General features: G+C 39.5%; 1 protein-coding gene across 2 annotated transcripts in view; it reads right to left on the bottom strand.

Annotated features, from left to right (window-relative positions):
- SPIDR (scaffold protein involved in DNA repair) overlaps positions 1-16273 on the bottom strand; it is a 353204-nt gene that overhangs the window by 291403 nt on the left and 45528 nt on the right. For both annotated transcript variants that reach the window (XM_060035355.1, XM_060035356.1), the window contains exons 4-5: positions 14213-14392; positions 11555-11712 (exon numbers count right to left, since the gene is read on the bottom strand). In XM_060035355.1, coding sequence (XP_059891338.1) covers positions 11555-11712; positions 14213-14392 — 338 coding nt within the window. The remainder of the gene's footprint in view (positions 1-11554; positions 11713-14212; positions 14393-16273) is intronic.

Here is a 16273-nt window from a genome sequence, read left to right as displayed (position 1 = left end):
GCTCCTCAATACAACTCCTAAGGGTCCTCCTTTTTTTACCACAAGAACACACTGCAGTATGAATTTGTTTCTTAAGTGTAATGTTTCTACAATGAAATCTTTAACATATAATCAAACAACATCAAGACTAAAAACTCCATATATTTCCCTTTACAAGCACTAAATTGTCATTTTTATACAAACATAATTATATTTTAGAGAGGGTTTCTAAAATGTGTGCTTTTGATCTTAATTATTTCAACTCTATACATGTTGTATACATTGGACAGTTCTCAGACATTAACAGTTAGTACATATTTAGTCATCATTTTATTCTAATTCATCATTAAAAATGATTAAAAGTGAAATTAAATGTATTACTTTCAAACTTTCATACAAATATAAAGAATTACAAATATGCTCATTCAATTTACAAATATATTTGAAGTTTGCCAGATCACTTTCTCAATATCCTCCCATGTAAGAATATAAAATTTTGCTTATTCTAATTTTGTTAAAACTTTTCCATATTCCATATTCTGTGAGATACTGAATCATCTGTTCTGCCCCTATTGTTAAGAGTACAAAGAAAACATCTGTTTTATAACAATGAATCCATATTTCAAATTTGAAAAACAAATTTGCTTTCTCTTAAAACTACAGCTTTCAGATCTTGTTTGAGCCAGTCAGCTTCTATTGCGCATCTTCAACAAAAACCCAAACCTCACTCGGGTTATCTGATATTTATGAAGTCTGCAAGCCTGTATTTGCATAGGACTCACTACATAAAGTACAAGAGAATTACATAACAAAGCTCACCTAAATCCAATTTTCTTCACACTTCCAGAAAAATGTGCATTACATAGAAAACCCACTGCTGCATCTCTGCTGCCCTCTATAGGAATGGTTCTTGGAAGACACATAAATTGAAAACCCAGACAGCAATACTGAACAATAGGAAGCAACACCAGTAATCAACCACATTTGTCAAATGTCCTAAAGGGCAACATTAGAAACAGAAGTTATGGTCTTTGATTTTCATCATGCTTTTCTTCCAAGTTATGTAAGTACGCTATATTGCAAGAAAAACAACATAAGTAATTAAGAGAATTTGGGATCAGACTACATTAGTTGGAACCTCATTCTGCTATTTACTGGCTATGTCTCGATTCCCTCATCTGTAAAATGGGGCTAATAACTACATCTACACAGCATGATCAGCACTTACCAAAGGGCCTCGCATATAGTAATAACTCAGCGTTACTGTATTGTTATTAATGTTATCATTGCTACTACTATAATTGACACTGTAACAATGTCAGGACCAGAGCTCTGAAGCCAGAGTGCCTGAGTTAGAATCTAGGTTCAGTCACTTATAGCCACAGGAAAATTACTTAATCTCTCCGTGCTTCAGAATCCTCATCTGGAAAACAGGAATGATAATAGCTCCCAGCTCACGGAGTTATGGTGAGGTTTAAATAAGCTAATGTATATAGCAAAGCACTTAGAGGAGAGCCCCACATCAGAAGCACTCACAATATTAGCTGCTGCTGTTGTTATGAGTTCAGTCACCTTTACATAGGACTAGTAGAACTCTATTCCAGAGAACTGGTGGAATCAAGCTTACAGGCATATGTTTCCTAGTTCAAAAACATCCCTCACTCCGCCCAGGGAAAGGAATTCAAGATAGACCTGAATTACAATCAAGGCTTCCCACTCAGTTAAAATACAGTTCTTCTGTAGAGTAAGTATCCTCCCACCCCCCATATATTCCATTTCTACAAGCATGCATGAGAGGCAAAAGTAATAGCCTCATGAGTTATATAAGGGAGGTTTTGTTTCTGAAGAGCTAAGTAATAGTTATAAAATTCCTAATTATGGTGTAAGTCTTCCCCCTCCGTGTTAATCAATGTGCATGGCTCATTTTAACACTGTAGCTGACCCTGTCAACGCCCAACTCCTCCCCTATGTCTTCAGTGATGCTGGCCCTATTTCCAACTTCCAACACCCCCATTTCTTTGCATCAGGGCTTCATCTGGCTGCTGGAACCCATTTTTTCCACCTGTTCAGTAGTCTGTAAAAATTAGGAAAAACTCCTATCCCCCAACTCCACCACGGAGCAGCCCTCAGCCAAGGAATGAAGGCATCTGTACATAAATACCCCAGCTTCCCTGCCCCTCTGGTGGGATAATTCTGATGCTTCCAGAGGTTTCCAGCAGTACTAAGTTACCCACAATGGTAACTTGTTGATATTGATGCCTTGATTGGCTGCCATCCCTTCCCAGGCTCACTGGCCCACTTCACCACCAGATGTTCTCAGGGCATGCTGCTACAGAAATTCAAAGACAAACAAACGTTAAGTAGACGCAAGTCTACAAAAACTGCACATCACATTTTACTTCTTTCGACCTCATTCAATGAACAGAAGAGAATGGCTTTAGGTATCAGTATAGGGAAGTATTAGGAAATAACTGCTGATGTGACTGCAAGATACTGGGCAGAGGGTATGCAGATATATGAGTTAAAGTCTCTTGAAAGGTAGATGCCAAGACAGCAACAGCTACAGAAGAGATTTATTGGAGGAAACACCTGTGAAGGACAAAGGGGAGAAAGCAGGAGTCAAGGAGAACTTTAAGACCACAATGCAGGTCTGACAACTATGAAAGGAGGAGGAGAAGGAAAGAGGACAGGGTAGAAGAGTCTCTGACTGCAGCACAGCTCTAGGAGATTTTAGCTTAGCTGATGCTGTCTTCAATTCAAAGTCATCCCTCGAGCGGTTCTGTGTGACTGTTGTCACAACCCTGGTATATTCAGTCAATGGCTGGGACCAGCCCATGGGAAGCATGGTCCCAGTACAGACACAAGTACAGTACAAGCCCATTTCCATAGCTGCACTGTAGGGAATGATGGTGCAAAGTGACCTTACCTTAGGATTGAAAAATGGGTCTAGCGAAAACCTCCCTCTTCTCCAAGGTTGTCCCGTTATCAGTATGAACTACAGTTCTGCATGTTTGTAAACTTCAAGTAACGTAGCATCAAACTACACATAGCCTTCGGCAAGCTGGCTAACTTCCTCAGCATTAACCATGATGGTAGCTACAGCTCTCCACTATACAAATGTACCACAATTTGCATGTGTTCACAGAAAATTAGGTTACTTTCCTACATTTCTTTCTCTTATAAACAATACTAAAATAAATGTCCTTGAACATATATTCTTGTACATATCTTCTTTGGGCATATGTGAAAATTTCTCTGAACAGTGGCTTTCAAACTTTTTGGTCAAGAACCACAGTAAAACATACATTCATATTGTGATCCAACACATGTATACTAATAAATCTGAACCTAGAGTTTCACAAAAAATACTCTTACTGTCATACATTCTAATGTAGTCTATTTTATTCCACTCTATTTTTAAGTCATTGAATCAATTACAGCATCCACTGATGGGTCATAAGCCATTTTGAAAAAAATCAAGGATATTTATCTAAGACAAAATTGTGGGGTGATAAAATATGAACATCTTCAGCTTTACTAATGGCTGTACCAATTTACATTCCAACAGCAACTATTCCTATTGAGCCACACTCCTGACATTAGGCACTGTCAGACTTTTTTTTTTGGCAATCTGATGAAAATGTAGTATCTCATTTTTAATTTGCACTTCTCATACAACTAGTGACACTGAGCATCTTTTCACATGCTCATTAGTCATTCAGGTTTCCCTTTCCTATCCTTCACCTGATTTTCAACTGGGCTATTTATCTTTTCTTTACTGTTCTGTAGAAGTTCTCACTATATTCTGGATAGAAGTGTAAACTGTCCTTTAAAATTTTTTTTAATGCAAGCAATATATGTACATGGTTCAAAATTCAAAACAACATACAAGAAAAAAGTTTCCTCAATCCAGAGACAGTCCATATAAACATACATTCTTTCCATTTTTCTACACAAGTATTCTATATCCTGTTTTTGTCATTTAACAAAGTATTTTGAATATTATTTCATAAGCACATAGACCTACATCTTTCTTATACTTTACAAAATGTTTTATCAATTTTAATGAAGTATAAAACTTAAGCACACTAAACTACACATATTTATTCAATGTTTTGACATATGTACACTCCTGTGAAAATACTACCATTATCAAGATAAACATTTCCATCACCCCCAGAACTTTCCTCATGTCCCATTGTAATCCATCCGTCTCCTCCACCCTCATTCCCAATAAACCACTGACCTGCTTTCTCACTATAGAATCATCTGCACTTTTTAGAATTTTATATAAAGACAATCATATAGTATATACTCCACCTCATTCATTTTAAGGGCCTGAGGCTAAACTGTAAAGGTCAAGTTACATGGACCTTGACTTTCAGGCAATGGGGTACCATTGAAAAGTGTTTCAATAAGTGAATGATAAGGTCATAATGTTTATTAAGATGAATCTAACAAAAAGATGTAAGCTAAGAAATCAGTTATGAAGCAACTGAAACAAAACGGACAACAGATGAAAGGGCCCAATTTAGGGCAGAAGTGGTGGGGATGCTGTGGTTTTGAGGCCAAATCTGCATGACCTGATAATGAATAGATTTGGGCAGTGAAAAAGAAAAACGATGAACTAGGCCCAAAAACGCATGAAGAGGATGAGCCTGGGTTAAAAGGAAGAGGGACAGGACTTCGGACTCTTAGACTTGCAGTAACTTTAGGACATCCACACAAAGATGTCATCAGGCAGCTGGAAACCCCCATGGAATTCAGGACAGCAAGAGCATTAGAAAAAGATTTAAGAGCAGCTTGAAGAAAATAAGGAAAATAATTGAATCTTTGTTCCTGTATGAGGAAAGAAAGGAAGAAAAGGAGGCAGGAGTTAAGGTCTAGAGAACACTGCTATGATTAGGCAAACCACAATTCCCACATTATAGGAATGCCTCCCAATGCCCGCTTGGAGAAATCCATTTTTTGAGTCAGTTTTCAATGACAACGTAGTATGTTATATTTTTAACATACATGACTATTAATAAAGACAAATGTACTTGATGAGAAACTACATAGAGAAGTCTTGAATTTTTAAATACAAAGTAAGCCAAGGTCTTCTCTTTTCTATGACTATATCTTTCAAAGTTCTGCCCATGCGCAAGCTTCTTCCAACATAAGAAAGCAATCTATGTAGATTCTGAGGCATTCAAACAACACCTGAATATTTTTGTTGCAAGGTTTCACAGCTGCCTTGTTTACTACATAACTTGGTCACAGTCACATAATTTTCTAACAGTTTCCTGTCTGAAAATTGGGCATAACAGCATTGACTTCACAAGATTGTTTTAAGGCTCAAATGGAAAATGTACTGCTATAAACTGCATGTTGAAACCTAATCCCCAATGTGATGGTATTTGGAAGTGAAGCCTTTAGGTGTAGCCCTCCTGAATGGGATTAATGCCCTTATTAAAAGGACCCAGGGAGACCCCTCGCCCACTCCATCATTTGAGGACACAGTGAGAAGACAACTATGGATCCTCAACAGAAACCGTATCTGCTGGCTCCTAGATGGCGGAACTTCCCAGCCTCCAAAACTGTCAGAAATAAATTTCTGTTGCTTAAGCCACCCAGTCTGTAGTATTTTTGCTACAGCAGCTCAAAGGGACTAATACACTTACATAAAGCAATTAGTACAATGTAAGGCCCAGTATATGTTAACTATACGTGATTTGATTCTCTGTCTTCCTTGAGGGAAAAACCAATGACTGTTGTGCTTTTGTTTTTTTATTTATGAAATAAATATAGCAAAAAAGAAAATAAACTTCTCCAATAATCCTACCACCCAGAGACACACTTTTGGAGAACTATGGAGGCTTGCCACTCACTTCTTATAACTCAACTCTATTATTCAAGAGCAACCCTGAAAAGTCTGTGTCATACTGTAATTTGTAATTTTAACAAGGTATAAACTTGAATTGCAAGCACTACAAAACCTGTATGCAAGAGTTTGCTGAGTTAGTAAACTCAGTCTAGCACCCGGCATCTCTACCATGTAGCATTACAGTCCTTCAGAAGTGGTTATTTACAGCAGCTTTCAAAGGATAAGTATATCCTTAAGTGACAGAATATTTCCCCTAAAAACAAGCCAAGAAAAAAATCTACCTAGGGCTTCCCTGGTGGCGCAGCGGTTGGGAGTCCGCCTACCGATGCAGGGGACACGGGTTCGTGCCCCGGTCCGGGAGGATCCCACATGCCACGGAGTGGCTGGGCCCGTGAGCCATGGCCGCTGGGCCCGCGCGTCCGGAGCCTGTGCTCCGCAACGGGAGAGGCTGCAAAGGTGAGAGGCCCGTGTACCGCAAAAAAAAAAAAAAATTTACATAGCTTAATGTTTTCAAGTTTCATCCACATTGTACCATGTATCAGAATTTCATTCCTTTTGAATGCTGAATAATAGCCTGCTGTAGGCGAAACAGAGCAGGACACTGCTGAGTACCCGGCCTCTTGTTTGTAGGAAAGCTTCAGCCTCCTAGGACTTCCCCGAGTTCCAAAGAACAAATTTAATTCGAGATGTGAGATAACGAAGAAACAAAGCAAAACAGTCAGGCAAGATAAAATAATAATAGTTTAGCCATTAAACAAAGTGAAGGGCCTTTAGTTCTTCCGCATCAGCTATAGATAACATGCTGAGCCATGTCCTTGACCTGTTCTGCTGACACTGAAACCCCCACCAGGTGGAATAAGTGAGCTGCATGCTGACCACAAGCACACAGGCCCCAGACTGGACGGAACCAGAAGGGTGATGATGGTGACTCCTGATTACTTCACCACCAACCAATCAGAAAAATGTCCACAAGCTGATCAGGCACCCTGCAACCCTCTCACTCACCCTGTCTTTAAAAACTTTTCCCCGAAAGCCTTTGGGGACTCTGGGTCTTTTGAGCATGAGCCACCTGTTCTCCTTGCTCAGCCCCATGTTGGGGCGCCATGCAATAAACACTGTACTTTCCCTCACCACAAGCCAGTGTCAATAGATTGGCTTTAGTACACGTGGGCAAGTGGACCCAAGTTTGGTTCAGTAACATACATATATACATACATATACATATATGTAGATATATATACAAAAATATACATACATGTTGAGAAATGGAATACTGACTGCATATCAGTAAACAAAGGATGTCACAGTCATCAGTGATTGCAGCCACCAGCCTACGGTGAGGTGGTGAGCCCTGAGGGAACTCAGGATATGAAAACACAGGATACCGGCCCCAGACAGCTGAGGTATATATCAAAGGAACGATTTCAGTGTGCCCAGACTCTTTCATCTTCCCATACATAGAAAAGTGTTAAATTCCTTTACATGAGATGCCTAGTTTACTTTAATTAAAAATAATCTTTTGACGTTCTAACCACCTGCCCTTGGTTGCAAAACTCCGATATAACCAGGCTTCCCCCCTCGCCTCCTCGGAGCAGTTCTCTCAGGGTTACCTGAGATGCTGCCTCCCGGGCTTGAAGTCCTAAAAATTCGTGCCGAATAAAACATAACTCTCAACTTTTATGCTGTGAATATTTCTTTAGTAGACAATATACATACACACACATTTTGTTTATTCGTTCATCTGTTGATGGATATCTGGGTTGTTTCCACCATTTGGCCATTGTGAATAATGCTGCTATGAACATCAATGTACAAGTGTCTGAGTCCCTGCTTTCAATTCTTTTGGGTATATGTCCAGAAGCAAAATTACTAGGTCATATGGTAATTCTATTTTTAACTTTTGAGAAACCACCGAACTGTTTTCCACAGTGGCTGCATCACTTTACATTCCCACCAGTAGTGCACAAGGGTTCCAATTTCTCCACATCCTCAACACTTTTTTTCCCATTTATGGGTAACAGCCATACTAATGGGTACATAGTAAGATCTCATTATGGTTTTGATTTGCATGTCCCTAATGACTAATGATGATGAGCACCTTTTCATGTGCTCGACTGCCTGGAAAGATCAGGTTGATGGCCATGATGGAATAACAGGGAATGGATTTATCCTCCTGCCTGAAACAATCAAAAAGAAAAGAAAAGAAAAGAGACAAAATACTTGAAACAATGGTTTTCAAGACATGGGACATCAGGCAAGAAGAACACTAACCCCTGAAAGCTGGGAAACAACGAACTGAGCTCTATAATTGCCCCAGCTTACTTTCTTGAGAGAATTTCCAAACCACACAGTAGGGAGGGAGAACTGAGGTGGAACCTGGTGAGCTCCCTGAGTTGAAGAGACAGAGCTGAGAGTCCATGGAGACAAAAGCAGCTAGAGTTCATAGCACAGAGTACCAGAAAAGCCAGAGTTGCACAGAGAACCCCAATCATCCCCCTCAAGTGTACAGAAGAGTACTGATCAGCATGTGCATATAAAGAAACAACACTAGACCAGCGAAAGAACCATTTGGAAGTATTAGAAGAACAGTGCCCACTATTCACACAGGGTCAGGAAACCGTAACCGTTAACCTGACTGGAAAAAACCCATAATTCAGAGAATTACACAGACCTCAGGAAGGTCTTGCTTCAGTAGTGGGATATAAGACTGTGTACTTCCCCAGACCCACCTAATAAATCATAAAGCAACACCTAAAAGGATGAAACTGTTTCCAGGTAACTGCACCACAGAACAAAGCCAAAATTAAAATAATTTTTTTAAAAAATCCGGCACCCAACAACATAGAATTCAAAATATTTGGTATCTACTGAAAAATTTCCAGGCATGTAAACAAAGAAGCAGAAAAATACAACCCATAATGAAAAGAAATACCAATCAATAGAAACAGACACAGAAATTACACAGATGACAGATTTACCGAAAAAGCCGTTAAAACAACTATTATACTCTTTATGTTCAAAACACAGACAAATGTATGATCGTGTTAAGGAGAGACATGGACAAGATAAAATGACATATCAAACTTTTAGAGCTGACAAATACACTGGATAGTATTAACAGCAGATTAGACACTACAGGAAGAAAAGATTATCAAACTTGAAGGTATAGCAATAGAAACCACTCAAAATGAAACAGAGAGGGGAAAAAATGAGCACAGTGTCGATAATACATGATGCGATATCAAGGAGCCTAAATAACATACGTATAATTTGAGTCACAGAAGGAAAGGAAAAGGGAGTCAGAAAAAAAAGTGTTGAATAAAGGCAAAAAACTCTCCAAATGTGATGAAACCTTTGAACCCATGTGAAGAGGACAGTTAACTTAGCAGACCCGAGACAGGTATCCCTAGAAAGCCCCGCTTACAATGTTGGTCCTTGCCTACCTCTGGGAACTTAGATTTCAGGATGATTCCCACCATTCCCCAATGATAAGAGTATCTCCCTGTGCCTAACCTGTGCAAACAATATGGCTTATGTTGAATACCTGTTTTCCATCCTGAAAACTGAAATTCTGGCGCATGTTAGGCAGAGAGCTCCCCTGATAAAAATCGTTGGCACTGAGTCACCGATGAGCACCCCCGGCAGACAACACTGCACATATACTGTCAAAACTCTCTGCTGGAGCAGTTAAGCATCCCCTGTATGACGCCACTGGAAAAAGACTCTTGGAAGAGTGATGATTTTACTTTTGTATCTTTTCACTGTAATAAATCATAGCTGTGAGTATGACTGTATGCTAAGTTCTGAGTGTCCTCCTAGCAAATCACTGAACCCAGAAGTGAGCTTGGGGATCCCAGACAAACCACAGATCCAAGAAGCTTGACGAACTCCAAGCAGAAAACCACACCTATAGGCATATCACAATCAAACAGTTTAAAACAAGGAATAAGAAAAACTTAAAAGATCAAGAGTGAGAAGAGCTTCAGGCTTCTTGATAGCAACTCTGGAACTAGAAGACAATGAAGCAATGCCTTCAAAATTCTAAAGAAAAATAATTTCCAACCTAAAATTCTATATAAATTTTCAATCACACATTAAAGTGTGATGAATGCATCTTCTGACATGACAAGTCTCAAAAAATTATCTTCCATAAATCCTTTCTTGGAAGCTAGTGGAAGATGTGCTCAATCAAAATGAGAGTAAGAACCAAGAAAGAGGAGTCCAGGATAAAGTTGCTCCATGCAGGAGCGAGGTGAAGGGAATTCCCCCAAAAGACGGTGAAGGGTGACTCAAGGGTGGCTACATTCACAAAGCACAGAGGACTCTGAGTTGAAATTAGAGCGGCTAGGAGGTTGTGGGAAACAGTTCTCCATAAAAACAAAACGAATAGAATGCTGAAAGGATAAAGAAGATGTGGTATATAATTACAATGGAATACTACTCAGCCATAAGAAAGAATGAAATAATGCCATTTGCAGCTACATGGATGGACCTAGAGATTATCATGCTAAGTGAAGTAAGTCAGACAAAGACAAATACCATATGATATCACTTATAGGTGGAATCCGAACTATGACACAAATCAACATATCTACAAAACAGAAACAGACTCACATAGAGGACAGACCTGTGGTTGCCAAGGGGGAGGGGTGGGGGAGGGAAGGATTGGGAGTTTGGGATTAGCAGGTGCAAACTGTTACATATAGGATGGATAAACAACAAGGTCCTACTGTAGAGCACAGGGAACTCTATTCAGTATCTTGTGATAAACCATAATGGAAAAGAACATGAAAAAGAATACATATAACTGAATCACTTTACTATACAGCAGAAATTAACACAACACTGTAAATCAACTATACTTCAATAAAATATTTTTTAAACTTTTTTTTAAAGAACTAGTAGAATGCCTGCTATGTGTGAAAATCTTAATGGGAGAACTGAACAATGGTGAAAAATCAGAGTTTTATTCATGATAAGTAAAATTAAGAGTTTTATTCATGATAAGTAAAATTAGGCAAACAAAAACCCAAATGATTAACTCCAACAAAAACGAAAAGGTGGGAAGGAAAATCACAATTAATAGTTGTCTTGTTATGAATATTATTATTCAGAATTGCATAATGCTGAATCTAATGTAACCAGACCATGAGACATCTGTCCTGGGGGAACAGAGGGATGGGAAAGTCCCATGTGTAGCAGAGGCGAGAGTGGGTGAGGAGAAAAGTACTCAGTATTTATCCACGTTTAAAAGCACATTACAGGGACTTCCCTTGTGGTCCAATGGTTAGCAATCTGCCTTCCAATGCAGGGGACACGGGTTTGATCCCTGGTCAGGGAACTAAGATCCCATATGCCGCGGGGCAACTAAAGTCCACGAGCCGCAACTAGTGAGCCTGCGCACCACAACTACAGAGCCCATGCACTCTGGAGCCCATGTGCCACAACTAGAGAGAAGCCGGTGCACCACAACAAAAGATCTCACAGGCCGCAACTAAGACCCAAGGCAGCCAAAAGTAAAATAAATATATATTTTTTTTAAAAAGCACATTACAAGCATGTTATTTAGAGAAAAGGAGGTAAAGAACAAAATAATCCACAGAGTCCAAAGTGGTAGTCCCTGAGGAAGGAGTTTCAAACAAAACACCAAAGGCTGTGACTAACAAATGCCATAGACAGAATGGAAAGTTGGAAACAATTCGTTCTTACCTTAGGAAGTTCAAGCAGCATCTCTGGAGGTGTCAAAGAACGACTGCTTGTACAAGAAGCATGGTCAGATATTTCCACCACACTCTCACGGTCTTCAAATTCATCACATGTATCTTCCCTGTCACTGTCAATCTCCCAGTCAATAACCTGGAGATCATCTAAAAAATACAATTTTAATTTTAAATATCTTTAATGTGTTTGAAATCTATTCTTCCTCTATAGCTGTAAAAGATCCATGTTGTTCAACAGTTTTAAAATATATTAAAAGACAGCAGAAAGTATACTCCTACTCTTATCTATAAACATCCCATTTCTCCCAACTCTTACCCCTACCCCAATTCTCAGGTAACTACTTCTGTTAGTTGTTTTTGTATTCTTCTAGAGTTTCTCCAGCATTATTGTTGATATGGAGAAAGTTTTAATGGTCTGGATAGAAGATCAAACCAGAAACAACATTCCCTTAAGCCAAAGCCTAATCCAGAGCAAGGTCCTAACTCTCCTCAATTCTATGAAGGCCGATACAGGTGAGGAAGGTGCAGAAGAAAAGTTTAAAGCTAGCAGAGGTTGGTTCATGAGGCTTAAGGAGAGAAGTCATCTCCATGACATAAAAGTGCAAGGTCAAGCAGTGACTGTTGATGTAGAGGCTGCACCAGGTCATCCAGATGATCTAGCAAAGATAATTCATGACGGTGGTTACACTAAATAACAGATTTTTAACGCAGATGAAACAGCCTTCTACTAGAAGAAGATGCCATCTAGGACATTCATAGCTAAAGAGGAGAAATCAGTGCCTGGCTTCAAAGCTACAAAGGACAGGCTGACTGTCTTGTTACGGGCTAAAACAGCTGGTGACTTGAAGTTAAGCCAATGCGCATCGACCATTCTGAAAATCCTAAGGCGCTTCAGAATTATGCTAAATCTACTCTGCCTGTGCTCTATAAACAGAACAAAGTCTGGATGACAGCACATCTGTTTACAACATAGTTTACTGAATATTTTAAGTCCACTGTTGAGACCTACTCCTCAGAAAAAATGATTCCTCTCAAAATATTAATATTCATCGACAATGCACCTGGTCACCCAAGAGCTCTGATGAAGATGGTGTACAATGGAATGAATGTTGTTTTCATGCCTGCTAACACAACATCCACTCTGCAGCCCATGGATCAAGGAATAATTTTAACTTTCTAGTCTTATTATTTAAGAAGTTCATTTTGCAAGGCTATAGCTGCTATTGACAGTGATTCCTCTGATGGATCTGGGCAAAGTCACCTGAAAACCTTCTGAAAAGGATTCTCCATTCTAGATGCCATTAAGAACATCTGTGGGGCTTCCCTGGTGGCGCAGTGGTTGAAAGTCCGCCTGCCGATGCAGGGGACACAGGTTCGTGCCCCGGTCGGGGAAGATCCCACATACCGCGGAGCAGCTAGGCCCGTGAGCCATGGCCGCTGAGCCTGCGCATCCAGAGCCTGTGCTCCGCAACAGGAGAGGCCACAACAGTGAGAGGCCTGCGTACCGCAAAAAAAAAAAAAAAAAAAAACACCACCTGTGATTCATTCAGTGGGAAGAGGTCAAAATGTCCACAGTAACAGGAGTTTGGAAGAAGTGGATTCTGACCCTCATGGATGACTTTGAGGGGTTCAAGACTTCAGTGGAGGAAGGACTGCAGATGTGGTGAAAATAACAAGAGAAGTAGAACTAGAAGTGGAGCCTGAAGATGTGACTGAATTGCTGCAAGTTCAGGATAAAACTCTTAACAGGTGAGGAGCTGCTGCTTATGGATCTGCAAAGAAAGTGATTTCTTGAGATGGAATCTACTCCTGGTGAAGAGGCTGTGAAGACTGTTGAAATGGCAACGAAGGATTTAGAACATTACAAAAACTTAGTTGATAAAGCCAGCAGCAAGGTTTGAGAGGACTGACTTCAATTTTGAAAGAAGTTCTCCTGTGGCTAAAATGCTATCGAGCAGCATAGCAAGCTCCAGAGAAATCGTTTATGAAAGAAAGAGTCGATCGATGCAGCAAACTTCATTGTTGCCTCATTTCAAGAAACTGCCACACCAACCCCAGCCTTCAGTGAGTAGCCATCAACACTAAAGCGAGATCCTCCACCAGCAAAAATACACGACTTGCTGAATGAAGGCTCCGATGATGGTTAGCATTTTTTCTGCAATAAAGTACCTTTTAATTAGGGTACGTGCATTTCTTTTTAGATATAATGCTGCTGCACACTTAATAGACTACAGTAGTACGTAAATATAACTTGTATGTGCACTGCGAACCCAAACATTCATGTGACTCGATTTGCTGCAACTTTCACTTTATTGCGGTGGTCGGGAACCAAACCTGCAATATCTCTAACATGTACCTGTACTTCAGAGAACTGGCTTGGTCAAAGAGACCCAAAGTGGAATCCAACCAGTTCTAACATGTTCAAGCTTAAGTTGTTAACTGTAAAAATAATACTGGTAATACTTATCTCTTAGAGTTATTGTGATAAATATTATGAGAAAATGTTTCTAAAAGGCTGGGAGGCTGCGACTCAGTATTATTTTTAAAAATGCTAAGTATCAATATTAGAAAATGAGTGTAAGTTTCTTCCATTATTAAAATCTAATCTATAACAGAAACTAAATTTCTTACAAAATTATCAATTTACCTTCACTGGCCCCATCTTCTGGAGAGAAAATATTCCTGCTATAAAACCTGCCTATTCTAGAACCATGTCCATTCTCTCTCTGTGATTTCAAAATTGTTTTATCTTCATCTGACAGATCACTTCCACTGGAACTCCATGTTATAGCTGTAAGCCCACTGGTACTCTTAGATGTGGTAGGTTCTGCAAAAGAAAAAGGGAAAATATAAAAATGGCCAATTGATACAGTTATTGATCAAAATGAAGTTTTATACATGTTACTTTGCTGAAGTCACAAATATACAATATTCTGCTGATAGTGAAAGCAATGTCTTATTTCAAATCTTCCGAACTGAAGGTCTATGTACAACCTGGCTAAGATTCTTTGAATTAAAGCCAAATTACAAGAAGAAAAAGAAGTCAAAATGATTGAGAAAAGTCATAAAAGACAAGGAAAATGACTGGAGTACAAATGAAAACTCAAAAATAACCTTCGAATAATTACAAAACTATAAAACTTCGTAGAATATTTCATCAAGCCATAAGGAAACACAAAACAGGGCTTCCCTAGTGGCACAGTGGTTGAGAGTCCACCTGCCGATGCAGGGGACGTGGGTTCGTGCCCTGGTCCAGGAAGATCCCACATGCCGCGGAGCGGCTGGGCCCGTGAGCCATGGCCGCTGAGCCTGCGCGTCCGGAGCCTGTGCTCCGCAGCGGGAGAGGCCACAACAGTGAGAGGCCCGCGTACCGCAAAAAAAAAAAAAAAAAAAAAAAAAACCACAAAACAAACCACACCAATAATTATCTGTAATCGGAATGCTTCTGTGTGCTTCCTTTGCCATACTAGGAGCCCTGGTAACAGCAGTTTGCTTAAAATACTTAACAGCAAACTATTTTAATTAATTAAACTTATTTTGAGGTAATAGTTGGTTCACATACAGCTGTCAGAAATAACAGAGAGGGCCCGTGTATGCTTCACCCAATCCCTCCAATGGTAACATTATGAACACCACAGTACAACACAGAATGTGGATACTGATAGTCAAGATAGAGAACTCCATCCCTGTGAGGATATCTTACACTGCCATCCCTGTGAGGATAACTCCCCTCCCCACCTCAATTCCCAATCCCTAGCAACCACAAGGCAGTTTTGCACTTCTATAATTTTGTCATTTCAAGAATAATATATAAATGGAATCACCTGTGTTACCTTTTAGGACAGGCTTTTTGTGCTCAGCATTATTCCCTGGACATTCACCAGACTGTTGTGTGTATCACCACTTTCTTTTTATTACTGAGCAGTGTTCTGTGGTGTGGATGAACCACAGCTTGTTTAATCAGTTACCCTGGAAGGACATCTGGGTTGTTTCCAGTTTGGGGCTATGACAAACGAAGCCACTATGAACACTGTGTACAGCATTTTATGTGACTGTAACTTTCATTCTCCAGAATAAATGTCTAAGGGTGCAATTGTTGGGCTGTATGGTAATTGTGCGTTTAGTCTTGTTAATGAACTGCCGAACTGTTTTCCAGGGCGGCTGTGCCATTTTATAGTCCCACCAGCAATGTGTGACTGATCCAGTTTTTCACATCAGCAGCAGCACTTGGTGTGGTCACTATATTTTATTTTAGCCATTCTGATAGACAGGAAACCTAGAAGGAACAGGGCGACTCTATCTCGATGGAACCAGAAGTCCAACAGAAAATTTTACTGATTTTGATCAGAAAAGGAATAGGTATCTAATAAAAATCAAATTTTCTATTCCTATTGAGTAGATAGGTGAGTTATAATGCTAAAACCAAAAAAAAAAAAAACTCTCTTAGTCACATTTCAATACAGTATAAAGTTTAGAGATTAGATATTATAACTCGAGTTTTACAGAAGAGGAAACAGGCTCAAAAGTTAAATGACTTCATTAAATACCTATTTATATAACACCTCTGATATAGTAAACCTTGAGGAAACAAAAAAAAAAAAAAAGAAAGAAAACTCCTGCCGTCAAGGAATGCATGATCTGAAAGGCAACACTAGTTGATCATGAAAAGAAAAATTAAATACTGTATTAGAGATATGTCACAGTATAA

The sequence above is a fragment of the Delphinus delphis genome, chromosome 17 (assembly GCF_949987515.2).
Source record: "Delphinus delphis chromosome 17, mDelDel1.2, whole genome shotgun sequence".
Classification (NCBI taxonomy): Eukaryota; Metazoa; Chordata; class Mammalia; order Artiodactyla; family Delphinidae; genus Delphinus; species Delphinus delphis.
This window is presented reverse-complemented; position numbering and strand designations above follow the sequence as displayed.